This window comes from Grampus griseus (genome assembly GCF_964374135.1).
Source record: "Grampus griseus genome assembly, chromosome: 14".
NCBI classification, from domain to species: Eukaryota; Metazoa; Chordata; class Mammalia; order Artiodactyla; family Delphinidae; genus Grampus; species Grampus griseus.
The window spans coordinates 5,629,073-5,655,475 of NC_139008.1; the positions used below are offsets into that span (position 1 = coordinate 5,629,073).

The 26,403-nt window shown below is 45.0% G+C and overlaps 1 protein-coding gene across 1 annotated transcript in view; it reads left to right on the forward strand.

The window, feature by feature from the left end:
- The window catches only part of TRRAP (transformation/transcription domain associated protein), a 110,846-nt gene that overhangs the window by 32,090 nt on the left and 52,353 nt on the right, over positions 1–26,403 (forward strand). Inside the window, exons 22-40 of the mRNA XM_082669519.1 lie at positions 1,361–1,512; positions 5,102–5,301; positions 6,583–6,800; positions 6,918–7,115; positions 7,682–7,942; positions 8,481–8,642; positions 10,805–10,901; positions 12,486–12,607; positions 12,933–13,103; positions 16,412–16,480; positions 18,827–18,880; positions 19,015–19,035; positions 20,692–20,811; positions 21,051–21,170; positions 21,556–21,720; positions 21,817–21,998; positions 22,226–22,424; positions 22,857–22,985; positions 24,749–25,015. Of these exons, the coding sequence (XP_082525645.1) occupies positions 1,361–1,512; positions 5,102–5,301; positions 6,583–6,800; positions 6,918–7,115; positions 7,682–7,942; positions 8,481–8,642; positions 10,805–10,901; positions 12,486–12,607; positions 12,933–13,103; positions 16,412–16,480; positions 18,827–18,880; positions 19,015–19,035; positions 20,692–20,811; positions 21,051–21,170; positions 21,556–21,720; positions 21,817–21,998; positions 22,226–22,424; positions 22,857–22,985; positions 24,749–25,015 (2,907 nt within the window). The remainder of the gene's footprint in view (positions 1–1,360; positions 1,513–5,101; positions 5,302–6,582; positions 6,801–6,917; positions 7,116–7,681; positions 7,943–8,480; positions 8,643–10,804; positions 10,902–12,485; positions 12,608–12,932; positions 13,104–16,411; positions 16,481–18,826; positions 18,881–19,014; positions 19,036–20,691; positions 20,812–21,050; positions 21,171–21,555; positions 21,721–21,816; positions 21,999–22,225; positions 22,425–22,856; positions 22,986–24,748; positions 25,016–26,403) is intronic.

Genomic DNA, 26,403 nt, shown 5'->3' on the forward strand with positions numbered 1-26,403 from the left:
CCTGTAAGAAAATACAACTAAAATTCTGTCTTTACCTTGAAGATTACCACAGTGAACATACTGTGAATCTAGCCCGTTGCCACATTTTAGGTCGTTTCCTTAAGTTAGGATTCTATTTGCTTTAGCCCCATCAGTGGCAGGGTTGGTATTAGAATGAAAACTAAGACATCTGACTTTTACTTGATCTCTGCATAGATTAAGCAGAGCAAGAAAATCCCTGTAGAAGTAGTTCTTCCCCAAAGCATCTAAAGCATGGAAGAAACCAGGTTTTGAAGACAAGCTTCCATGGCCCTCCTGGACCCTCCCAGGGACTCTGTGGTGCTCTGGGAGCCCTTTTCCCAGCAGGTAGCATCCTGAGGGCCATGGCACACCCTGCAGGGCTGAAGGAACCAGCAGGGAAGGGGATGACCAGCAGGGCAAGTGCCAGTGCATTTACATGACAGAAGTTCTGCTTTTGGCATACTTTATAATCCCTTTTTTGGCAGGGAAGGGACAGGTAATTGGCTCATAGGTTATGTTGATTCTTAAAAATAACACTTCTCAGACTGTCCTTGCATGATTTATTACATAACCCTGAGTAGGTCAGAGGCAGCAGGAGAAAGGGCACTTCTGTGGTGCCCCAGAAGAGCTCGGACACGCAAGCTGGGAGTGATGCAGTGAGGGGCCCTTGTCACCCTCTGTGCTGTGTCGCCTGGCTGCGTCTGGAGGGTGGGGCCCCTGTCCGTGTCAGCTCTGGTTCCTCACACGTGGCCAGGATAAATCTTTAAACTTCAACACAGATTGGGGCTTTGATTTCTAGGTATATAAGTATCTTTAGCATTAATATCTTAGCTGTTAAAGACTCCAAGTGTTTTTTTGTGTGTGATCGTTCCTTCCCTGCCTTCCTGGTCAACCTAATGAAAAGGCTAAAATGTGTATGTAGCTATGTAGGTTTTCTGCAAAAATGAAGTAAACCCTCTTTTAAAGAGAGAATTTAGTAAAAGCTTAGGAAAGCCATCTTTTAGTTTTGAACTGAGACGACTCAGATGGTAGTTTAATCCAGCAAATCTACCACAAGAGGCCTTCTGAGCTCACTTAATTTCTGGAATCTCCCATTGGCTACTTAAGCATGAAATTAGTGAACTCCACGTCCCATTTCAGTTTGAACCATGGCAGCTCTTGATGTCATAATACTTCTGTCACCTTCTCTGGAGGTTTCATTTGGAGAACACCTGCTGGCCTGTCTGCAGGCCCCCTGTGCTCTCTTCAGGAGCAAGCATGCATTCAGGTTCTTCTGCGTGGTGCACGTGCTTTCCGTGCAAGCTTTTCAGAGTCACGTCATTTCAGCACAGACTACAGTTTTTGCGTTTCTTTGCTGTAGGCCATTGAAACGGCTCTGGACTGCCTGAAGAGCGCCAACACGGAGCCCTACTACCGGAGACAGGCGTGGGAAGTGATCAGGTGCTTCCTGGTGGCAATGATGAGTCTGGAGGACAATAAACACGCACTCTACCAGCTCCTGGCACACCCTAAGTATGCTGATGATTTAATTCTCTGTGCTGGGACATAATTTGTTTCAGAAAATTAGGGATGGAAGGACCTCCCAGGTCTCTTAGTGTTTTAAGTATGTTCCTTCAGTTCAGGAAAATGCCATGTTGTTTGCTCAGCAATGCTTCTCTTGCTTTTTAGAGAAAATGGGAAGAACCTTGGGCACTTGCGAGTTAGAATTTCTCTCAGTCGTAATCCTCCTTTAGTATTGCCTCCTCCACTAGGGCGCAAGCTTCAGGAATCAAGGGTCAGTCCTCTCTCCCTTCGGCTCACCGTTACATTTGCAGCACCTGCACATGATAGGTGTTCAGGGGATCTTTTGGTGTTCCAATCCAGAGTGATCCTTTTGTGTGACATTTTTATTTCGCTCATATCACTTAAGGCTGTGACCTTTATATAATGATCTTTTGTGGTGATGTATGTTTGTCATCTTTCTGTGTTATAGGTTTCAGGGAAGAGGTTTTTCCTTTGTATTTTTACGTTTCTCACGGCGTCAAAGATAGTGCCAGATATATAGTAGGTGCTCAGTTGTCGAAAGAGCATTGGAGAGAGAGCAGTGAGCAATAGCCAAGTGCACAAGGAAATAAGGCAGCATGAATAAGAGCCCACAGAATCAGCAGAAAGAGATCTGCTCAGACTGAAGATATGAGGATCTCCACAGCTAGGTTATAACTATGCTTCTGCTGTGTTTAAAATAAATGAAAGACAAACTTGAAAACATTCCAAGAAATACAAACCTTATAAAAATTGCCCAAGCAGATTAAAGAAAAGAAAGGAGAAAGAGAATCTTTAGATAAGAGATAAGTCAAAAGAAATTATCCAGAATGTGTGCAGAGAGAGAAAAAGATGAAAAATTTTAAAAAGATTTAAGAGACATGTAGAATAGTGTGAAGTGGCATAGTTGCTTGAAGTCCCACAGGAATGAACAGCAAAGAAAAGGGCAATATGTGGTCAGATGTAATTGGGGTACAGCTAAGGCTATATTTTGAGGGAAACTTGTAGCTTTAAGAATCATAATAGACTGGAAACAGTCCAGATGTCTGTCATCCGTGGTGCGTGGATACAACGAAATCTCAGCAGTAACAAGGAATTAACTACTGACTTGTGTTCCAAGATGAATAGATCATTTCCAACACCAGGCTAAGGGAAAGAAGCCAAACCCAGGGCTGCATATTGTACGGTTCCTTTATTTTAATATAATTTTGAAAAAAAAAATTTTTATTTTTTGGCTGCGTTGGGTCTTTGTTGCTGCGTGCGGGCTTTTCTCTCTAGTTGCGGTGAGCAGGGGCTACTCTTCATTGCGGTGTGCGGGCTTCTCGTTGAAGTGGCTTCTCTTGTTGCAGAGCACCGGCTCTAGGCGCACAAGCTTCAGTAGTTGCAGCACGCAGGCTCAGTAGTTGAGACTCATGGGCTCTAGAGCACAGGCTCAGTAGTTGTGGCACATGGGCTTAGTTTCTCTGCGGCATGTGGAATATTCCCGGCCCAGGGATTGAACCTGTGTCCCCTGTGGATTCTTAACCACTGCGCCACCAGGGAAGTCCCAGCATAATGCTTTTGAAACTCATCCATGATGCAAAATTTGTAGTTTGCTCCTTTTCATTGCCGAATCATATTCTCTTGTATGGATATAAAATGGTGATTTTCTACCTCCATGTGCTCTTTTTTTACAAAGGAAGAGCTTTTTCTGTCTCCTTTCATATTTGTTTATAGTAGTATGGACTCATGGATTCTTAATTTATTTAAAGGGTGACAGTCCATTAATTTGGTGACCAGATTGTCTAGATTCAGTCACTGAGAGCCCCTGCTGGCTGGCTTCTGTATTCCTGTGTCGTGTCCCCATCAGTTTCTGAGCATCCTTTGTAGCTCAGCAGGATGTTTCTGGCTCACCTCGTGCCCTCTCTCCCCCAGCCCTGGAGTCACCATTCCCTTTCAAAGGAATGAGGGCTCCTGAAGAAATGGACACAGACCAAGGTCTCTCTGCTAGGTGTGCTCATTGTTTCTAAGCCTTTCCGCCTAATTTTTTGATAAGCAGAAGTTTATGATATTACTGTGGTCAAGGTGATAAATTTTTCCTTTTGTTTTATGCTTTTTATTATATTGTTTGTAAGAAATCACTTTCTGCATCCTCATCGTGAAGATACTCTTGTATTATCTTCTAAAAGCTCTGTAGTTCTGTCCTTTGCGGTTTGATCTTTATCCTCTAGAATTAACTTTTGTGAATGGAGTGGAGTAGGGGTCCATGTTTATATTTTGCCCTTTAGATGTTCAGGACCCACTTATTTATAAAGACTGTTTGTTCTCCATCTCTGCATTCACAGATTGAGTACCTTCTAGAACCAGGCTCTGTTCAAGGTTTGTGTGTAAGACTGCATTCTTGCCTTCAAGGAATTTATATTCTAGTGGGGTAGACGGACAACAGCAGAAAGAAACAAATGCATAGTATTTCAGCTAGTGATAAGTGCTACTATGCATCGCAGGCTAAGTAGTGCGCTGGGTGGGAGGGAGTGTGGGGTGGGATGGGGCTGAGTTAGGGCCTCAGGGGAACACCAAGAAGACTTTAGGTTTCGCCCTATGTTTCACAGGAAGTGGGTGAAAGGCTATGACTTACTCTGGCTGACCGCAGGTTGTCTTGGCTTAAGCCAGAGGAGCATGTACTGGGGTGTCAGGAACAGTGTGGAAGAGCAGGCCGGGGGGATGGTGGGACTCAGATGTCTGTTTGGGTTAGTTGGACCCAGTGGCCTTTTAAAGAGCATGATTACAATCTGGAAAAGAGCTGAGGAGATGTTCAGGTGTGGGGTGGGGAGTGTGACCACCACTCTTCCCTCTGTTTGAAGATGTTGCACGTGGAAATGAAGGGCCTGTGGATTTTATTAGTTTTGGGGGAAGAACCAGAGAGTGAGTGGGCAAATATTAGAGGCAGACTCTGGTCACAGAAAGAAATCTGTTACTTGGACCAGTTCATGGTTGGAAGAAACTAAAAATTTTTAAAATATTGATGACCATTTCTTATCCTTGTGTTTAATGTGTGCTTCCCTGACTCTGCTTTCTTGGGTTTTAGTTAATCTCATATAATTGGCAGTAAATCCTTTATCCATTTAGACCCATAGCCCCATTTGATTCTGTACCTAGTGGTGTGACTTTTCAACATATAAAAGGTATATAATTGCCTTTAAGTAATAGCTTTTTTCCATCTCTCTTTGATCATTGATACTTCTTACAATTTGGCTTATTTAATTGTAAAAGATTAACATCAAACATCAAATTTCTTAAAATAGAAAATAATTACAAAAATATTGAATGTGCTGTCCTTTTGTAATTTACCTCTGATTCATTACCTGTGCTCATATTAGGTAGAACGTATTTGGTGTCTCTTGAACCATTGGCTATAAACATTCATCATGAAATTCATCATGTTTGATTCCAAAGTGTTGCTGAAATTAAAGCAGAGAAATTAATTCACTCAGGCCTATCTGCACAAGAGGAAAGTGGGCAGGTTGAAAATAAGAAAGTTGTAGTGGAATCATTGGCTCAGGACTTGAGTGTCGTGATGATGGATTTAATTGTTGTCTTGCAGCTTTACAGAAAAGACCATACCCAATGTCATCATATCACATCGCTACAAAGCTCAAGACACTCCAGCTCGGAAGACGTTTGAGCAGGCTCTGACCGGGGCGTTCATGTCCGCTGTCATTAAAGACCTCCGGCCCAGTGCCCTGCCCTTTGTAGCCAGCTTGATTCGCCACTACACAATGGTGGCAGTTGCCCAGCAGTGCGGTGAGTGGGACAGAGAAGTGGTGGGTTGAGGCCTTCAGGGAGCTTCAAAAACTCGGTCAGACGCTGTGTTTCAGAGAAGCTGAGTTTGGCTGATTGGTTTTTGGCTTTTGTTTCACAGTTTTCCACTCATTCTATTGACAGATAGTTGGTATATCAGCGGTGGGTGCTGTATTCACTTGAAAATTGTCACCAAGTTTTACCTATAAAATACACCGAGTTTAACATTTTGGCCCTTTGTTTTTCATCCTGGGGGCTGAGTACTTTTGGACCCTCTGTGTATAGAACAGGGACAGTTCGTGATCGCACCCCTTGCTGGTCCCCGTCCTTGGCGGTGTTTCCAAGGCTCAACCTCCGCTCTGCCGCATCACCCGCTGGCCGCTCCTCGGTCTCCAGGCTCTGCTCCTGGGGCCCCTGGCGTCGTCCTGCCTGGGCACGCCTCACCTCTGCTCCGGGTTCTCAGGCTCTGGGTGGTGAAGGACCCATTTTGTTTGTCTCTGCAGACTGGTGATTTTGGAAAAGACAGTAAAAATGTCACCACACCGCCAATTGCTAAGTTTCTGAACACTTGATCTCACTTAATCTCAGTGCTGGTCAGTGGGCACGCACACTTGAGTAGCACTTTGGGTCCTTGGAGCCCCTCACCCTCGATCGACAAGTAGTTTTCTCCAGACACTGCAGAACACAGAACTTCCCCTCCTTTTTTTTAACTCTTCCTGCCTGGACAGTCAGTGCTGTACAGTTTAACACTTAGGTTGTTTCTCAGTGTTTCCAGCAGACCTGTACGCTTCTCAGTAACTCCCATCTTGCCTCATGCTGGGTGCCTGCCAGGTATGAATGAACGGTTGCTGGCAGACTGTTCTCTGTGTGGTTAGGTTTTGCAGGTGGATGTTGTTGCTGTTTACTGTTACTTGTATGTCAGGAGTGTCCAGAGCATACCCCATGGTCATTCCCATATTGTACCTCTTGGCCTCGCTAATGATTTTTCTAAAGATACCCGATTGTGGTTCTCATTTTAAACTAATACATCTTTGAATTGGGATTGAGAAAGGGTGAAGATATCAGTGTGTAATGGAAAGCATTCAGAAAAATAGCCTTAGTGCAAGTCAGATCACTTAGTTTATAAATAACTGCAGTTTACCAGCAGTTGGCCTGGAGTACCAGGGTTGGGCTTTTATTAAATTCCTAACCTCAAGGAAAAACACGAGGTAGTTTTGCAATTTGAGGGACAAGAATGTGGAGCTAAACCCGGCTTTCCCTCGTGCCCTCTGCATCTCCTTTCAGGTCCCTTCTTGCTCCCCTGCTACCAGGTGGGCAGCCAGCCCAGCACCGCCATGTTTCACAGTGAAGAGAACGGGTCGAAAGGAATGGACCCCTTGGTCCTCATTGATGCGATAGCTATTTGTATGGCGTATGAAGAAAAGGAACTTTGCAAGATCGGGGAGGTGGCCCTTGCTGTGATATTTGATGTTGCGAGTATCATCCTGGGCTCAAAGGAGAGGGTAAGGAAGGACTGAGGTCTGTGTGGGCGTGTTTGTGCTTGAGGGTGGTCGTTCTGGAAATCACTCACAGTGTAAGAACTGAGTAACACCGTACGGGTTGTGTGCGTTTTTCTCCAGGCATGCCAGCTGCCCCTCTTCTCTTATATCGTGGAACGCTTGTGCGCGTGCTGCTACGAGCAGGCCTGGTACGCAAAGCTGGGGGGTGTGGTGTCCATTAAGTTCCTCATGGAGCGGCTGCCTCTCACTTGGGTTCTGCAGAACCAGCAAACCTTCCTCAAAGCTCTTCTCTTTGTTATGATGGACTTGACTGGAGAGGTAGGTGATGGGTGACCCCAGACCTAACCATCCTGGTTCAAGATGCTGCTTTGCCTGGAGCACAGTTGGTTTCAGACAGTTCTGCAAATATGCTCTCCTAGAAGCTTAGAAAACATTACAGCATCTTTAATGAAAGGACAGATCAGAGCCCTCAGGTTCTCTTTCTTTGAGGATCTAAATACTTGTCTGTCTTGATGAACAGCCCCTGGCCAGAGTACTTAACTGGCCAGAAGTTTCTATAGGAGTCGCGTTCTTTATGAACCTCTGTGCAGATACAAACAAATAGAAGATGGTGGGCATTGCCTGCTTAAATCCATTCGGTAAACACAAGGATCAAGTCTAGATCCGCATTTTCTTTTCTGAATGACAGACAGAAATTACCTATGAGCAGGAGAGTTAGCTACCGGAATACCTTGCAGACGTTAATGAAGCAGACTTGATACATTAGCTGGCGTGAGGGCCGTGCGCCCCCAGTGACAGCGTTTGTTGGGGGTAGTGTGTGCAGGAGACGTGGGTGCTGTGGGCAGCATCGCCCCCTTTCGTGCTAAGGAGTCCCTGGCCTGCAGGTTTCCAATGGGGCAGTCGCCATGGCCAAGACCACCCTGGAGCAGCTTCTGATGAGGTGTGCGACGCCCCTGAAGGACGAGGAGAGGGCTGAGGAGATCATGGCGGCCCAGGAGAAGTCCTTCCACCACGTGACCCATGACCTGGTTCGGGAAGTCACGTCTCCAAACTCAACCGTGAGGAAGCAGGCTATGCACTCCCTGCAGGTGCTGGCCCAGGTCACCGGGAAAAGCGTGACCGTGATAATGGAACCCCATAAGGAGGTGAGACGTCTGTCACCAAACTAGTGTTATTGGAACCTAGTTTGAAGTTTGAAACCTAGTTTGAAACCTTTGAAGACTTTTTTTTTTTCCTTCAAATTTGACTTGTAGATGATATGGAATTTGTAATTTTGTGTCCAGTACAGAGTGCTATTACATATGCTCTTTTTGAGAGCATGCAGACAGCAACGTGCTTATGTTTATGTCTGTATCAGTAATTGTGAGTGTCAAGGGAGTAGAGTGCTGGTTTCCTGGGCCTGTAGAGCACAACCTGATGGTCCTGTTCTTGTTTTGGTGGTGGTGGTTGTGAGAGAGGTTACTCTGGACCCGTAGGAATTAAACGTATCTGACGTGCATCTTTTCATGACCCAGTGTCAGCATATGAAACAGAGCCTCCCTTTCCTAACTAAAGGACGTCTGTGATAACTTTTGATCTCATTTATGGTTTTCAAATTGCTAATTGGCTTAGAACATTGTGATGAGAGGTGTTTGCTTTCTGAGGAGCGGCTGGTCAGTGATGCTTCCTCCCTGCCTCTCCCAGGTTCTCCAGGATATGGTCCCACCTAAGAAGCATTTGCTCCGACACCAGCCTGCCAACGCGCAGATTGGCCTGATGGAGGGGAACACGTTCTGTACCACGTTGCAGCCCAGGCTCTTCACAATGGACCTTAACGTGGTGGAGCATAAGGTGTTCTACACAGAGGTAGGGGGGTGGTGGTACGGCGTGGTGTGGATGATGATGACGTGTGTCTGGTAACCTGTCTTTGTGCACGAAGACTGGTCAGGCAGCACTCAGAAGGCATGGGTGGTGACCATAGTAACCGGCCATCGCCTGGCTCAGGCCCTGGCACAGGTATGTTATGTCCGGGATTGGCGAGGAGGTAGGCATGGTGACTAGAGATGTCCGGTAGAATGTGGGGGGTTTCTGAGTCTGTCGAGCTCTCTTAGCCCTCCACAGGGAGCCTTGCTCTTCAGGACCTTGAACTTGTATTCTAGAGATAAGACTGTAGCATCTACCTTAATCACTCTCGTATCAATAGGTGCCCAGGTTACTGAATTTATCAATCACTTGAATGTGCCGTTTGCAGTTGAGAACTCACTTCACGTGAGTGCCCTTACCTAGTTCTGGCAGCACCCCATGAAGTACAGATACTGATGATTCTCATTTTGAAGATGCAGAATCTGAGCCTTAGGGTTTGTTAGACACCTAGAACTACAGAGCAGGTGAGCTGGAGAGCTTAGGGTGGAACCACCACAGTTGTTTTAGAGCCTGGTTTCTAATCATTCCGCTGTCCTGCTGGGCTGTTGTTTAGTGGACTTGACTTGCCCCTTGACCCAAGGTAACAGGCGGTGGTGGGTGGCACTTTATAAGTGTTTGTCACCGTAAATATTACAGTGTGGGATGAAATTAGACAGTGATAAATAGAAATTAAACTATAAATACAGTCAAATTATAAGCATTAATTCTTAGACTCTGTAATGGGCTGTTGATTAGTCCCAATCTGAAATTTTTATGAGACATGAATCATACTTCTGGAGGCATTGTCAGAGAACTGAGGCAAAAGTCGTAAGGAAGCAAATTCTTCCTGATCCACGCTAAGTCTGAATTTCCAATTATGAAAAATTTACCTCTTGATTCTTAAAGTCCTATGTTTTTGCTTGGACATAAGGTCATTGGTCATGTGTTCTAGCTGAAATCATGTATACCTTGTTATATCCCTTGTATAACATCACTCATAAGATTTGATGGAGGGTCCAGGAGAGCCCCTGGAGAATGGGAGGGGAGCTTCCTTCAGGGGCTTCAGAGGCAGATGTGTTGTAACCTATGGGGAAAATTCCTCATGGAGCTGGAGACCAGAAACTGGTAGTGAGTGTTTAAATTTCGGGAATCTAAACTGGTTTTGAAAGTGTTTATCAGGATACCAGCTGCATCAAAACATGTGAGGATCTTTCGGAAAATAGAAACTCTTGAGTCCTCTTCCTGAAGATTTAGGTTCAGTAGATTTGGGGTCAGACCTGGGAATCTACTGCCTAAAAACTTCCCAGGTGATTCTGGCGTGGCCACGTTTGGAAGTCTGGCTTTCTAATTTAGTTTCTGATGCTCTCTCTCTCTAGATACAGATAGAGGGATCTATATATGTGTGTGTATACAAATATGTTATATGTGAGGAGAGTGTTACTGGAGGTTTCCTCTGGGGAGTGAAATAGGGTGGGTGGTTGAAATGCTTTTCTCTATACATCCTCCTCTACTGTTTTAAATATTGTACTAGGTAGGAATCTTTAAGGGAAAAAACGGTACGATTTTCCAGGATGTCAACAGAAGGGGAAAGTAGTAATAGAACACCATATATAGTATTTTAGATATTAGATATATAAATGTGTACTGGTCTGTTAAAGTGTCTGGAAGGCTAGCCACTGGAGTATCTGCGTTATGGTATTTCCAGCGAAACACTTCCTGCTTATGCCACTCTGTACTTGAAAAGAAAGAAAAAAAAAAAGGATTACTGCTCAAACTCTGGAATTATAACATGTATGTTTCTTGGGCACTGGCCCAAGGCATTGGGAAGCAGCTCTGAACGAGGAGGAGTTGTACCCGCCATCTTGGAATTTGCATTTAGATGAAGTGATCCTCTATGTAAAGAAAAAGCATTATGGTATCAGAGTGGGTCAGAAAGTGTCACAGAGGTTGACTGAGTTTTGCTTTAGAATAAGGAAGCTCAAGCACATTTCTATACTTAAATGGTTTGGGATTTGGGTTTAGTTTGTTAATCATGTTGTGTGTGGCAGATCGCTGTGTTCTGTTACTTGCAAGGTTATTGTGTCTTCACAGTGAGAGCAGGCTAAATTAAGTTCTATCTTTTGCAGCTCTTGAATTTGTGCGAGGCTGAAGATTCAGCTTTAACAAAACTGCCCTGTTATAAAAGCCTTCCGTCACTCGTACCTCTACGAATTGCAGCCTTAAGTAAGTTCATGTAAATATGAGACAAGTTACGGGATACAGAAGTGAAGGGAGGGCTTCCCTGGTGGGGCAGTGGTTGAGAGTCCCCCTGCCGATGCAGGGGACGTGGGTTCGTGCCCTGGTCCGGGAGGATCCCACATGCCGCGGAGTGGCTGGGCCCGTGAGCCATGGCCACTGAGCCTGCGCGTCCGGAGCCTGTGCTCCGCAACGGGAGAGGCCACGACAGTGAGAGGCCGCGTACTGCAAAAAAAAAAAAAAAAAAAAAAAAAAGTGAAGGGAGACAGTGGCGTTTTTTTGTTGTCTAATTTTTCTGACTTTTTGTGGTCTTTTTAAGGTGGAAAAAAAAATTATGTTTGTATATTTATCAAACTACATAGTGAGATGTCAATGGATTATATAGATTGCTAGAATTTAAATAATTGTTTTTACTCTAATAAACTGGATTTTACTCTATAGTAAGCTCTTTATAGCTGTCTTATGGGAACTATATATATCTCTAAAGTATGTATCTCTCTAATATTCTGGTTTAAGAGAGTTGTCATACCATTCCTATCTTGCCATTTTCATCTGAATCGGAGTATTTAGACCTTTTTAAACTTTTTAATGATTCAGAAGCATTTGAGACTCCTGCTGTCTCTAGGCTTTCATTAAGAATGTGTTATCGTTGTTTAGCACAGGAATTGTACATAGTTTAGGAACGTATACTAGATCAGTACTCACCCTCATGCTTAGAAACAGTCATTTCCCCCTTTTTTGATAAATACCCAATACGAGTTGCTTAGTTGACTTTGTCTCTTGTTGACTTTTATACACTTAATAAAATATTACCAGAATCCTGCTTGAATTAGAGGTAGAGGAGCTGAGAGGCAGACCATAGTACTTGGGCTTGAGGATGGGGCTCAAGACAAGCTAGCCAGAGTTGGGGTGGGTGTGGCGTTGGGAGCTTCGCACGTTTCCTGGTGGGTGCCTCTCAGGCGTTCCTGTCAGCCGGGATGGGCATTGCTCTTGCTACAGTGTTACCCCTTAACTAACCTTTAACATAGAGGCTGGAGGCATGTCGTGTTGCCTAAGGATATTTGCATTTTCAAAGCCTTTAACCCCCCAAGTTGGGAGGAGACCACCTGATTAGACTTGGATAGTGGAGAGACGCTGGGCTGTGTGTGTCTATTTCCTTCATCACCAGAGTCTGAGGCTCTACCCTCGGCTAATTCAGCATGCGTCCACCCACAGCTCAGCCGTGCTCTCACCTGTGAGGATGTCTTGGGGGCATGGGTGCATTGGGGACCGCCTTCCACCCTTGTTTTCCCATTGTTTCTCTCCTTCAGCCCTTCTTCATCTTATCTGGGCAGTAAGATTTATCATGGACTTTCTGGCAGGCTGTTGCCTTCTTAGGTAATAATGTTCACTCTTAGATAATAGTGAGCGTGTGAGTAGAAGGCCGTGCATTCTTTTGTCTTTCAAGAGGCCAGATACTAGGAAAGACGTTTAGTGACTCATGTATTTGTTGGTTGGTAAGAGCCTTTAGACTAGGAAATTGTATGTTTTTCAGGCTAACGATGAAAATTATATTGATTTCTCTCCCTAAAGATGCGCTTGCTGCCTGCAATTACCTTCCTCAGTCCAGAGAGAAGATCATTGCTGCCCTCTTCAAAGCCCTTAATTCAACCAACAGTGAGCTCCAGGAGGCTGGGGAAGCCTGCATGAGAAAGGTGAGCGAGGGCTGGGCGGGTGTGAGTTCTGCATTGAGTTCTTCCTGTTGACCTTGTCTGTATCCTGGGAGTCGGCCTGTGGTTAATAACATACCAGATTGTAGTAGTGTCTCTATCTGTTTCATAGTCATCCTGAGCCCTTTAAAAAGTAAACAGTAATGACTGGTCTTCCTCATTTCATCATAAACTTCTGGAATATATACGGTTTAATACTCCATTTTCCCAAGCAAAGCAAAAACTTGCTGCTAGAGTTGAATATGAGTTCCATTCTGTTATGAAGTATACTCTGATATCTGTTTTCCTTTGTAACCTTTTTTTAAAATAGTTTTTAGAAGGTGCTACCATAGAAGTAGATCAAATCCATACTCATATGAGACCTTTGTTGATGATGCTGGGAGATTATCGGAGCTTGACACTGAACGTCGTGAATCGTCTGACCTCGGTGACCAGGCTCTTCCCAAACTCTTTCAATGATAAATTTTGTGATCAGATGATGGTAAGCCAAATGCATACAAATTCTATGATAAACCTGAAAAATTAAATTATTTTTTTAAAATGAGTAATGCATTTACATGATTTAAAACTCAGAAGGTGTAAAAGGGTGTCTGTGAAAAGCCTCCCTCCCACCCCCATCCTCCAGCCACCCAGTTCCTCTTCTGGGGGACCACCAGTGTTAAGTTTCCTGTGTGTCCTTCTAGAGATGTTTCCCATTTGTACTGGGACATATGCCTCTTAGTTCCCACAAAGGGAAGTATAATATATACATACATCTTACTTTTTCCATTTACCATCCCATCATTTCATATCAGTACATAAAGCGTTTCTTCATTCTGTCTTATGACTACATGATATTTCATGATGGGAACATGCCAGAATGTACTGAATCATTCCCCACTTGGTGAACATCTAGCTTTTTCCCAGTCTTTGGCCTTTATAGACAGTGATGCAGTGAAAAACTTGTAAGAGCATTAGAAGTCCTTTGAGTTTTTACAGTTATCAAGGAAATAATTACGCAAAAAAAGATCTGACTGTTTAAACGAGAGGTGTAAACAGATGAAAGAGGGTTTCAAGTATTAACTTTATTTTGCATTCTGTAAATAAACATTTGTAAGTAATTTATTAACTTAATTTCATGGTACGTTACTACAAACATGCATGTGTTTTTTATGCAGCTTTTTAACCTCACATGCTGGTTTCTTCGTATCTACAGACGCCTAAGAAATGAACAATGGCCCAAATACCTAAGTGGGAATTGACAGTATTATGATTGGTCCTAAAACTTTTAAGTGATGCCCTAGTAGTAGAGTGTAATTTTCCAAATTGAAAGGCTCTTTCCCTTTAAGCTTCCATGTGTAATACACATACATACCTATCAATTTACATGCATACAAACATTCATAATCATGGTTATAAATGAAATTATATCACTTCCCAGTCAGAGCACATCAAATACACACATCTTACCTCATCTTATGACCTTTGGTTCTTTCATGTATGAGATCTGTGCATGTGTTCTAATCTCCTAGTGTTTTTATGTTTGTCTCCCTTTAAAACTGGTCTCTCTCTACCCTCTGTTGGCTGTCATTTCTTGCTGCCTTTGCATGCCTGCCTGAAACAACTTTCTTTTTGTGTGTTTTTTTTTTTTTTTTTTTCCACTCCAGTCTAACCCGTTAGATCTGTGAGCTGGGAATTCATTCAGTAAACATTGTTCTCCAGATTTTTTTAGAACGGAGTAAACAGGGAATTCCCTGGTGGTCCAGTGGTTAGGACTCTGAACTTTCACTGCCGGGGGTGCGGATTCAATCCCTGGTCGGGGAACTAAGATCCTGCAAGACGTGCAGCACGGCCAAAAAAAAAAAAAAAGAACAGAACTGTATCACATCTGTAGTTTCTGACTAAGGCCAAGAGTCTTCTTCCTTAAAGTACATGGGTTTTTTGTTTCTGGTTTGTTGAGGGGATTTTTTTTTTCCTTCTCTGACATTCTAGCCACGTTCTGAGTGGTTGAATGCCTCTGAAAGCAGAGAGTGCTGATGTACTTGGATACAGAATAACTGAGGCTTCTGTTTGTCCAGCCATCTCGCCCAAGTCCAGCCAGGTCCTGTGCTATGGTGCTTCTGCGTTTGTGGTGCTGGCCTTGCGCATGGACCCTGTGGTCTGCCACGTTCGTCCTTACTGAGCCGTGTTCTTCAGAACTGGGCTCAGTCATCAACCTCTGTTTTCCCTCATTTGATACACTTTTGGGGTGAACAGCTCAAGCCTTCAGCATAAGTTTAAGAGATAGGACACCTTACTGTCTAGGGTGGGCATTCGTAAAGACACCCCTGAACATTTTCCTTTCTTATAATTTCAACTGCTTGACATTTGATCTTGAAGTTTCTTATATGGTTAGTTGTTTTGGAAATCTCCTTATTGAACTAAAAGTGAGCTTTATATACCAATCAGTGTTATTTTTTTCCTTTGGGAAATCCGAAAGCAGCTGGCCGTTTTCTGTACCTTTAATTTTGTTACTCTCATATCTTTGGCATAAATAGCTATTCTAGTAAAATAGAGGTTTTATGAATATATATTCTGATGGTATCCTTCAAGGAATTTTACTGGTAAAATCTTGTGAGTGTATTTAGTTTCTTTGAAGAAATGTATATTATTTTAATGTTTCTCAATGTGCGTTCCTTGGAACACTGGCTTTAGAAGATATAGGGTTTCTGTGAAAAACAGTAAGTAACTAAGTAAGTTTGGGAAGCACCACTTAACTGTGTTCCCCTCTTGAAGTTTTACAAGGTCTGTGGACATTAAAGGCTCAGAGAAAAGTGGATGTATTTGAACCATCTGTCCCTGAGCCTGTTTGTGACTGAGGAGTCCGATTTAAAGTAGCTTGTTAACTTCCTGCAGGGCAGTATTTTGAAGAACAGGTTTGGACAGTGTAGAATCATGAAGCTGTTGTTTGGATGCCCCTGTGTGGTTTAGCTTGGGCTCTGAGCACTTGTTGCTGGGTTTTGCTGGACCCCGTTGAGGGCGGGAGCCTGGCTGCCACAGGCTGGGTCAGCCTGAGTTGCTGTGGCCTGGGGGTCGCTCTTCTGCTCCTGCAGCAGCACAGTCTTTTCACAGAACGAGCGCCCTCATTCGCGTGGAAGGGAATTGCTACCCGCATGCACTGTGGGGTCCGTGCTCATTTCACCAGTCCCTCCCCCAGGGTTCCCCCTGTGCCCACTCACCCTCGGCCACAGTGGCCACCCTTTCCATTTCTGGCCTCCCTCCTTTTCTCTGCCTGGAGTGCCCTTCCTTGTGCTTCTGGCCTGTCTGCCTCTGCAGGGCCCTCCCGGACTCCTCGGCCCTCATCTGTAGCTGGTTCCTGCTCTTCTGTTACACAGCAGGCACCTGTGTTTTACCTTGTTCCCCCGCTGTCACTGGAGCACCACAGGGACAGGGATGATGTCTGCTTGTTCACGTCTCTGCCCCGACAGCTAGCTTGATGCTGGCTCAGGGCAGCACTCCCGGAACAGCTGCAGCACAGAGTAACAGGAGTAAAAGTCCTGGTATTGGAATGGCCGGGTTGCAGGACATTTTCTGTTGTTGTATCAGGGTAAATTCAGGGTAAATTTCTATTTATAGAACATAAACAAATGCCAGTTACTCGCATCACTGGTTCGGTGGCTGCGCTATTTCAGTAATAGAATCACTGCCATTCTCACGTTAAATAGCATGGAAAGTAATGATTACATATGAGTTTTCACCTAAGAGCTGCATTTTGAAGTTGAGATGCTCCTGTTGTCAAGAAAAAATGGCTAAGGATGTATTTTTTCACAGCAACATCTGCGAAAGTGGATGGAGGTGGTGGTCCTCACCCACAAAGGGGGCCAGAGGAGCGACGGAAACGTGAGTGACTTGTGTGTTTCTGGGAGGGCAGCCCCACTGTGCACTGCCGTTACCAATGCTAATGTCGGAGCGGTGCTTTTAATTAAAATTCCGGTCAGAAATCTAGTTTTATGTGACTATTTTGTTAGCTTACATTTTGCTTTTATTTCTCTTAATTGTTGAACATTCCTTTTTATGTTTCTTTAAAATCGCCCTTTTGTTCACTTTAACATGATGTTTTTGTTGATGAGAATTCTGGGAAGCTTGAAATGTATTTCAGTTTTATTAGTTTTTCTTGAAAGTGAGTAAAGTGTACTTTCTAGACTGTTCTGGCAGCTCTTGTTTGCACAGGCTACAGTCCTCAGCTGCTGTTTTACATTGCTTTCCGTCATCATTGCCTCATAAACCAAGTAGAGGTTTTAGGACTTCATAAAAGCATTAAGGAGGATGTAATAAAGCATCGCATAAATATTGGCATGTATGTTTTCTGGGTCCAAATCCCCCACCCCAGTTGTTTGCTGAAAGTCCAAATGGCCAGTACTTCAAAACACATTTTTTTTACGGTTTTGAGGGAAAACCGCTTTAGTTAAATCTTTTTAAGTATCCGACGTTGGTCACTAAAGACTTTGTCTCTTAAAAATGAATGGTTCTTGCTGTTTTTAATCTTATTTGTATATGTTAATATTCTTTTAAGATGTTTTTAAACTTGATGACTGTCCTCTCAGTGGGATTGTGTTTTCCACAAGCTCCTGTTACGCCCAGTGAATTGTACAGCAGTACCTAATGAGGGGATTCCTTGAGCTCTTCAGAGGCATAATTAATGTGGCTTTTTGTCCTCCTGTGCCTATTTGTTGGATGCTGTGTTTCATCCCGTCTTGTATTTTATTTATTTATTTTGGCTTTATTATGCTTTGTTTTGACCATTCTATGTCAAGGTGTTTTGTTTATGTGAGTCTTGTTTCCTGCTGCTTCTAAACAGCCAACAAGCAAAACTAAAACAGGATCTTGAACTTTTTTTAGGCGTGTTAAACCATCCATGACCTCTCTGAAGGTTTGTTATTTTTATATATATAGGGAAAAAAATCAGGAAATCTTCATGGGGGACAGCAGAGTGTATTTTAAAAGCCTGAGCTCCTGGGCGTAGGTGCAAGTGCCTCTGTACTTTCCCTCCCCATCTCTCATCTGTTAGGTATTTTTGCTCTAAATTTATTATTTGTTTTTACAGTTAGTTGTTAATTCTCTGAAACATATAGCCAGTTCTAGAATAAACATTTAAACCCTAGTGGGTAGATGAATGACTTCCATTCGATCAAAAAGATAAACTTTTACTGCAGCTCATGTGGGATGGGGGGTCAGTTGCATAGGGGGTGGGGCCGTGGGCACTGGGAGGTCCCTGAGCCCCTTCCTGCTGAAGCCTGTCGATCAACATATGAGCATGACCCCGAGAGCCTGGGAACGTCCCACTGCTGAGGAAGGCCGCGGCTCTCAGCTCAGGGGCTATGGTGTTTGGGGTCCAAGGCAGTGTGGCCACAGCTTCATGACCTCAGCTCAGGGCCAAGCCTCCTTTCTGCCCTTGAGCTCTGATAGTTTTTATGAATGCTCCACAGATTAGGAATGGGTCTTGGAAAGTAGTTTATTTGGTCAGATCCCCAAATAACATTGCCCAGTTGAGAAACTATAACCAATGACATGTTAAAAGTTGAATAAAAATAAATAAAAGCTCCCCATAACATCGGGTACCCCTGATGATCAGGGTTTTGCATTGTCATCACGTTTAGGAAGGTTTACCTGTTTGGCATTGAACTTACAGGGGAAAACTCATGACCACCTGTTACACTATGTGTACAGACACACACACACACACCCTTCTCAGGATAGCCTAAGTATCCAGTGAGTGGCATCACGGCCTCTGGGTTCTTCTGGCCTCAAACATGCCTAATTGATGGGGATTAAACCCCCGGTCCTCTTCCAACTCCAGCTGGGAAAGAGGTTTTTTTAAATATCAGCACTTCACGTATAATCTTGAATTACTCACTCTAAACAAAACAGTTTTTTTTAATGTATTTGCATACAACAGGGTCTTACAGTTTCTCCCCCTAGACAAGAATTCCAAAACTCCTTGTTTAAAAATTTGATTTAGGGAAGAATACACTCCATGTGACACCATCAGAAGGGCTGTTTTGACATCTGAAGGGTGGAAGGTGTATTTTTTGCTGTTGAGCATTTGTTAATTATTATGTGCTTTCTGATAATTGTGTCTTTACTGTCTTGTTTACCCCAATAATCCTTACTGTGTATTGAGTATATGGGAAGTTCTGTGTAAATAACATAAATAGAAAAAAAGATGATTTTCCTCCCCATCCTCAGGAAAGCATTTCAGAGTGCGGGAGATGTTCCTTGTCTCCATTCTGTCAGTTTGAGGTGAGAACAACCTATTAAAAGTCAGTTTATGACTTGCAATGTGAAGAACAGTTTATATTTTCTTTTCTTTTCTTTTCTTTTCTTTTTACCTTTCCGTTGCCTTTTTTCATGCTGTAATTTTTGTTTTGGTTCAGCCTGCCGTGGAAGGGGTAGAGGTGAGAATCTCAGTGGAAGTGCAGGAGGGGTCGTTGTTGTACTTGGTTTTGCTGTGACTTGTGGTTCTGTGGTGGACAGAGTGTGTCGTGCCTTTGAGTGCAGTGAGCTGTACTGTCTGTCTGTGGCAGAGTTGTATTAGTACCATTGCCGTGAACTGTCCGGGTGCCACGCATGTTTTCTATTAGGACGTCTTTAAGCAAGATTCTAAGTTCTCTGGTTTTCTGCGTGCTAGAATTGCAATATCTCAATATTTCTGATCCAGCCGGGTTTTGCTCTCATAATGTTTGTATGAACTCATGCATCTAACAACCTCTTGAGAGGAAATGCCACAAAGAATACATTAGACCTGCTAGAAATAGGGAGGAGTTCTATTTCCTCTGACTGGCCAGCTGCCTCAAACTGAAACCTCCTTGCTCCCCCTGCACCCAGGCCCCTGTGTATGTCTCTCACGCATACCACACTGTGGTGGTCACGACACTGACTTTGAACAGCCTAGCCCTGAGCGTTCCCTCTTCTGTAAAATGGGGATGGTAATACCTGTCATTCCTGCCTTCCGGTGGTGACGTGAAGGCCAGAAGTGATTTCACGACAGTGCTTTGAAAACGAAAACCCTTAAGATGAAAGTACCATTGTTAGAAGGTTATTCTAATTTCAGTGTAGAACTTAATCTGCCTGAAAACTTGGAAACACTGTAGAAGGGAACTCTAGAGGAGGCATGGGAGCAACGCTGAGCTGATTTTTCTCATTTCTTACCCGTCGCACTGTTTTGCCTTTTGGCTTAAAGAGACATTTTGAGAAGTATCTCCAGTGCTGCCGGGACGTGGTCCCTCCTGACTGGCGTTTATCATCCCCATTTTACTGGTTTAGAGTCACGGGTATCCTATTACCCGCCACCCAGGATGGGACATCAGGGAGTCTTCCCTTCCCCGTGGCCTGAATGGCGGACACAAAACCGTGGGAACTGACACTGTGAATGGAAAGTCGGAATGACACTCAGTAATTGGCCGCTGAGCTGTTAGCACGTTAAAAAATGCAAAATTCTTGGCATTCCACGTTTTGCATATGATTCCGTAAAGCAGTTTGTCAGCTTTATTTTCAGGCCTGGTTGATAAATTTTTAGAACCACAGTCAGTCATTTATTTACGCTGATAATTCATTTCCAGGGTAAATACTTCAAGTATTTTTTTTGAGGACTTTGTGCTAAGTTTTGAGGGTAAAAGAAGTCTGTGCCCTCAGAACTTAGTGCATTGGGAAGACCCCGTGATGTCATGGCAACGTGAGGGAATCCTAATGCTCATGGCCATGGGCATGACCCCCCGCCCCTGCTGGGCTCACCTCGGCAGCCCGAAAGGTCACTTCAGCACTCGTCAGTGTGCGTGAAAGCAAAGACAGCACCATCACCGAGGTGCACAGTCAGCTCCCTCTCCCCTCCACTGACAGATGAAATCTGAAGGCCAAGGGCAGGTAGTTTCCTTAGGCCACAGCTGTAATCTGAGATTGGTGAGTTGTGGCTTTCTGTTGATACATGTTAACTCTGCTTCTGTTGGCTAACCTTGCAAATGTAGCTAGAGCCTAGCAGGGTCTGTAGTGATGTTGGTATCTCTCGCTGGCAAAATTAATTGGCCTATTTTATAATTTCTGGTCTTCTTCATTAGGAAATGAAAATTTGTTCGGCAATCATAAACCTTTTTCATCTGATCCCAGCTGCACCTCAAACTCTGGTCAAGCCTTTGTTAGAGGTCGTAATGAAAACAGAACGTGCTATGTTGATCGAGGTAATGGTCAAACGCGGGCTAATTCTAATTCTTCCTCCATCTGTTGCTTGTAATGTTTTCACTGTCATATTTTAGATGGGTTAATCTAACAGTATAAAGATACTGGGTGTTAATATTTGCTTACGGTGGGTGCACTCCAGTTACAAGGGGGAGAAATGCACATTGGAACCGTGTGAGGTTGCTAGAACAGAAGAGCCTCAAACCCCCAGAAGGTCCAGTTTTCACCACATGTTTTCTAGGCCGGCAGTCCGTTCAGAGAGCCTCTGATCAAGTTCCTGACCCGCCATCCCTCGCAGACGGTGGAGCTGTTCATGATGGAAGCCACGCTGAACGACCCCCAGTGGAGCAGGATGTTCATGGTGGGAGCCCGGGGCTGGGGTCGGGGTCCCTGCCACCATGCTCGACAGTCTGGAATTTATACATCGCTGTTCAGTGTCCTGGCTTTATTTTTCCCTAATGTATTTGAGTATTAGAAACATTGTTGTGTATGTGAAAAGCTCAAGTCCAGGAATCCCTCTCTGTAGGATTTTGGTGGTGGTAATGAACGAATGAGCTGCTAGGATTATGAAACTCAGGGTGTGATTATTGTCTAAAAAGCACTTTTTAAAGAGGGTGCTTACAGTGATTTTATTTTTTTTGTGCCTGCCTTGAGAGATTTAGGAAGAACCTTAGAGTTTATATCATTTCAACATTTTGTGGGTTTTGATTAACTTAAAACAGCTGTTTATTTTGCTTTGTTTTCAGAGTTTTTTAAAGCACAAAGATGCCAGACCTCTTCGAGACGTGCTGGCAGCTAACCCCAACCGGTTCATCACGCTGCTGCTGCCCGGCGGCACCCAGACTGCCGTGCGCCCTGGCTCACCCAGTACCAGCACCCTGCGCCTGGACCTGCAGTTCCAGGCCATCAAGGTAGCACGGCTCTCTCTCAGGCACCCGACGTCTTAGACGTTTAGTCAAGACTCAGGGAGAACCCTGTCAGCATCCTCATTGTCTTTTCTTTGACAGATCATTAGTATTATAGTTAAAAACGATGACTCCTGGCTGGCCAATCAGCACTCTCTGGTGAGCCAGCTGAGACGTGTGTGGGTCAGCGAAACCTTCCAAGAAAGACACCGGAAGGAGAACATGGCTGCCACCAACTGGAAGGAGCCCAAGCTGCTGGCCTACTGTCTACTGAATTACTGCAAGTGGGTGCACCTGGGCGCTCTGCACCAAGTGGCCTGCTCTCCCCGATAAGCCTCCTCCCTGAGCTGCTCCTCCCTGAGCTCTGCATAGCTGGCTCACTGCATGTGTGTCATCGCATTTGTTGTAGAGGACGGGCTGTAACTTTGAGCTGCTCAAAAGCAAGTCGGGCATCAAACATAGTTATGAAATTTGCCATAATTTAACCTGCCTTCTTATTTTGACCCTTCAGAAGGAATTACGGAGACATAGAATTGCTGTTCCAGCTGCTCCGGGCCTTCACTGGTCGTTTCCTCTGCAACATGACGTTCTTAAAAGAGTATACGGAGGAGGAGATTCCCAAAAATTACAGCATTGCTCAAAAACGTGCCCTGTTTTTTCGCTTTGTGGACTTCAACGACCCCAACTTCGGAGATGAACTGAAAGCCAAGGTGGGTCCCACTGTTACTGCGGGAGAAGCCACGGCGTTTGAGCTCGTTTTCTAGGGAGCCAAGGGCACTACTTGTGTTCTGCTGTGCCTTTCCTCGTCTGGGCCGTTTATGAGGAAAATTTCATTGTTGGGAAACATAAGGCAGGTCCACCCGTGAACCAGTGTTGACGAGTAGTTTGTTAGTTCCCTTGTTTTTATAAAACAACTTGTTTGAGGTGAGAAGAGTGAACCAGGCCAATGTCTCTTTCCCTCAAGTTTTTAACCTACCTTTACAGTTGCCATTGTAATAAAAGACAGGATTATTAGCTGCACCCTTGATTGAAGTCTAACTTGATGGTGCAGCATAACCAAGCTGGTGGTCCTGCCACCTAGTGAAAGAGATAGAGAGCATGGCTTTGTTTTCCTTCTCCTTCATTGTAAAATTTTTTTGTAGGTTCTGCAGCATATCTTGAATCCTGCTTTCTTATACAGCTTTGAGAAGGGGGAAGGAGAGCAGCTCTTAGGACCTCCCAATCCAGAAGGCGATAACCCGGAGAGCATCACCAGTGTGTTTATAACCAAGGTGACATCACTAACCATGCATTGGCCTGAAAAGTAACTTGGGAGATGTGACAGGTTCAAGGAAATAAGCTTATTTCCCTAAGGCTTTTATTTTTCATGATTGCGTTAATTTATAGCAGAACATTATAATTCTTACTAGTGAATTTATTAAGGCAGCCTCCATTTGGAATGAATTATCTTTTCCACATTAATAGATTGCAGTGAGAAACGGCATATATCTCAGTGAAAAATTCAGATGTCACATTTGTTTTGTAGAAACCTCTATTGCTGGTCAGTAGAGTTTTCAAGATCTGTTTACATCTTTAGCTTTGCAAAAGAATCCCCTAGAAGCCAGTGAGAATATTAGACTGGATCCAGTTGCCGCTGTACCCCTTTGCTGCCAAGTTCATGAACGTCGTTGTGGCACTAGGGTGTCTGAAGTTAGCTTGGGTCTCAGCACTTTTACAATAGTGTTTCCAGTTTGCACTAGTGAGGCTTTTGGAATCAAGTGTCTGCTTGAGGAATGCCTGTGCTGTGTTTCCCATGGTGCCTCGGCTGTCCTCTGCCATTAGGCTATTGAACTTCACCGGCAGATGCCGAGTGTGCCTTGAGGTTGTTGCACTGAGTGTTTGTGCACGGTTGGTGGTGGAGTGCTGTGAGCCGTGGGCATTCCCGCCTGTAGTGTGCCACCGGTGAGTCACTGCCCTCGGAGAGGACACAGTGGTTTCCTCACTGCTCCGTCCTGGGGTCCAGGCAGAGGGAGTGCTGTTCACATGGACAGGTCGCTGGGCCTCCTGTAGTCTTTGGCCCTTAGGACGGCCCTCCTTCCTGCAGTTTTGACCCCACGCCCACCCTCCTGTGGAAGTGAGAGCTGAGCCCAAGGAATTATCTTTGGTCCACATACTGATATTTGCCTTGTTCTGGGCAGCTGTGGGGAGATGGTGACCTGGACTCGGCCCCTCCTGTTTACTGCCTTCTCTAGGCTGTGTCCTTGGGGCCAGACGCTACCGACTCGGCACAAGTGAGGAGCTGGGATCTCAAGCGTCGATGGGGATAAATGGTGCGGGGCAGGCTGGCGCCCTGGGAGGGGCCGCCGTGAGGCAGCACATCCAGGGGAGAGGGGGCCCTGGTGAAAACACAGTTATTGTGGAAGACTTTATTCTGGCAGGTCCTCTGAGAGGCGGAAGGTGGTTAGGGTACTTACTGGATGGTGCAGTCAGTATGCTTGACTCACTAGGGACGTGTAACATGTTCCTCAGAGTGCGCATTTTCTTCTTATATTCATGAAACACATGGAAAAATCTGTCACATACTTGATTGCATAGGAAAGCATAACAGTTTTTTAAAAAACAGATTTTTTGGTAGGTAACATTTTCTGATAATACTAAAAAGTAAGGACAAGGTAATTAATGGTTGACTCGAAAAAGATTCTCAATTACTTGGAAATTAAGAAACTCAGTCCTGAATCACCTTACATTGAAGAGCTAGTATTCCTTTTCTACCTCAAGCCCCTTTGCCCACTGCATTCTGACTTCTAAGCCTGCCCCTTTTTTCAGCATTAAAATAAATGTATCGAGTTTGTCATCTGTATGTAATAAGGGAAAATTGATGTGACGTCGTTGAGTCCATCACGGTGGAGCTTAATATTTTGTGCGGGGGGAGAGACAGAGAGAGAGAGAGAGAGAGAGAGAGAGAGAGAGTTTGTGTGTTTCAAGGCTTAGACTTGTCGAGTGACCTTTCAGAGGTAGCAGACCAGAAGTGCATCCTGTGCTCGTGCTCTCGCAGGTCCTGGACCCGGAGAAGCAGGCGGACATGCTGGACTCGCTGCGCATCTACCTGCTGCAGTTTGCCACGCTGCTGGTGGAGCACGCACCCCACCACGTCCACGACAACAACAAGAACCGCAACAGCAAGCTGCGCCGCCTCATGACCTTCGCGTGGCCCTGCCTGCTCTCCAAGGCCTGCGTGGACCCCGCCTGCAAGTACAGCGGCCACTTGCTGCTGGCCCACATTATCGCCAAATTTGCGATACACAAGAAGATAGTCCTGCAGGTACTCAGCGGGCTCCCTGCCGTCCACCCGACACCACGCGCACATGCTGCTTCCGCGGACGAGCGCAAGCGCAGCCTGCTTCCCTATTTATTGTCCTTCCCAGTACATTTAAAAATGCTCCTCTCTGGGCTTCCCTGGTGGCACAGTGGTTGAGAGTCCGCCTGCCGATGCAGGGGACGCGGGTTCGTGCCCCGGTCCGGGAAGATCCCACATGCCGCGGAGCGGCTGGGCCCGTGAGCCATGGCCGCTGAGCCTGCACGTCCGGAGCCTGTGCTCCGCAACGGGAGAGGCCACAGCAGTGAGAGGCCCGCGTACCGCAAAAAAAAAAAAAAAAAAAAAAAAAGAAAGCTCCTCTCTGCCGTCTTTTTGTGACTGTGAAACGTCCACGACGATTCATTCTCACCCTTCCTCCCTGTTCTTGCTCTGCCCGCTCCTTCCTCTGCAGCCTTGCTTTTGAAATAAGACAGTGTCTGCCTTGTCCGCCTCATGCTTCTCTACCTGTTCCGTGAAAATGTGTCAGTCAAGGGCCCCGGCCCATGCCTTAGCTAAAGACAGACAGTAGGCACTCTTGAACCCTTGTCTCCTAACCCCTCTTCGGGTTGACGACCTGAAGCACTTGTTCCTTGCATTGCTCAGTGGGTTAGGCTTTGATGTCAGGCAGGCTGAGTTTGAGTTTTGTTTCTTCCACTCCTGAGTTCCGTGACTCTGACTGAGTTCGTCACTGTCCCTGTGTAAGAGTTAAATGTAATCATGCACTTGAGCACTCAGCCTGTCTGTCCCATTAAGCACCTGGTAAGTGCTGGCTCTCGTCCTGTCCTGTGAGTCACTCTTGATTGTTTCCTCTGACCACTCCCTCTTGGGAACTTCTCTGGACCAGAGACCCCAGGGGCATCTGTGACACCCTGTCATTCTCCCAGGCATGCAGGCTCAGCAAGTTCTGTTGTTTCCAGCCCCCATCCTGTCCCCTCCACCCACAGTGCCAGTCGGCTGGTCTGTGTTCCCATGACCTCACTTCCATCAGACCTTCACGTGAACTCATTCAGCACTGTCTGAGAGTGGCCCCTTTCACTCCATTTTCTACCCTGGGGCTGGAGTAAAATGATCTGTATCCCTCAACCGACTTCCCACTGGTTACGCCAGAGGAGCTGGGTCCTGCTCGTCTTTGTATGCTCCACCCTAGTTCAGCACGGGCACATAGTAGGTGCTCAGAAAATGTTAGAGCAAGCATGTTCATCAAAACCGAATGAAAAGAGAACGTAACTACTGCGGTCTTTCCTAATAAGAGAGCCCTAAGGAATTTCTTTAAAGTGTTTTGCAGAAATATCATGCCTTAGTTCTAAGTGATTGTTTTTATCTTGTTTTTTAAAACCTTCATTCTATCAGTATTT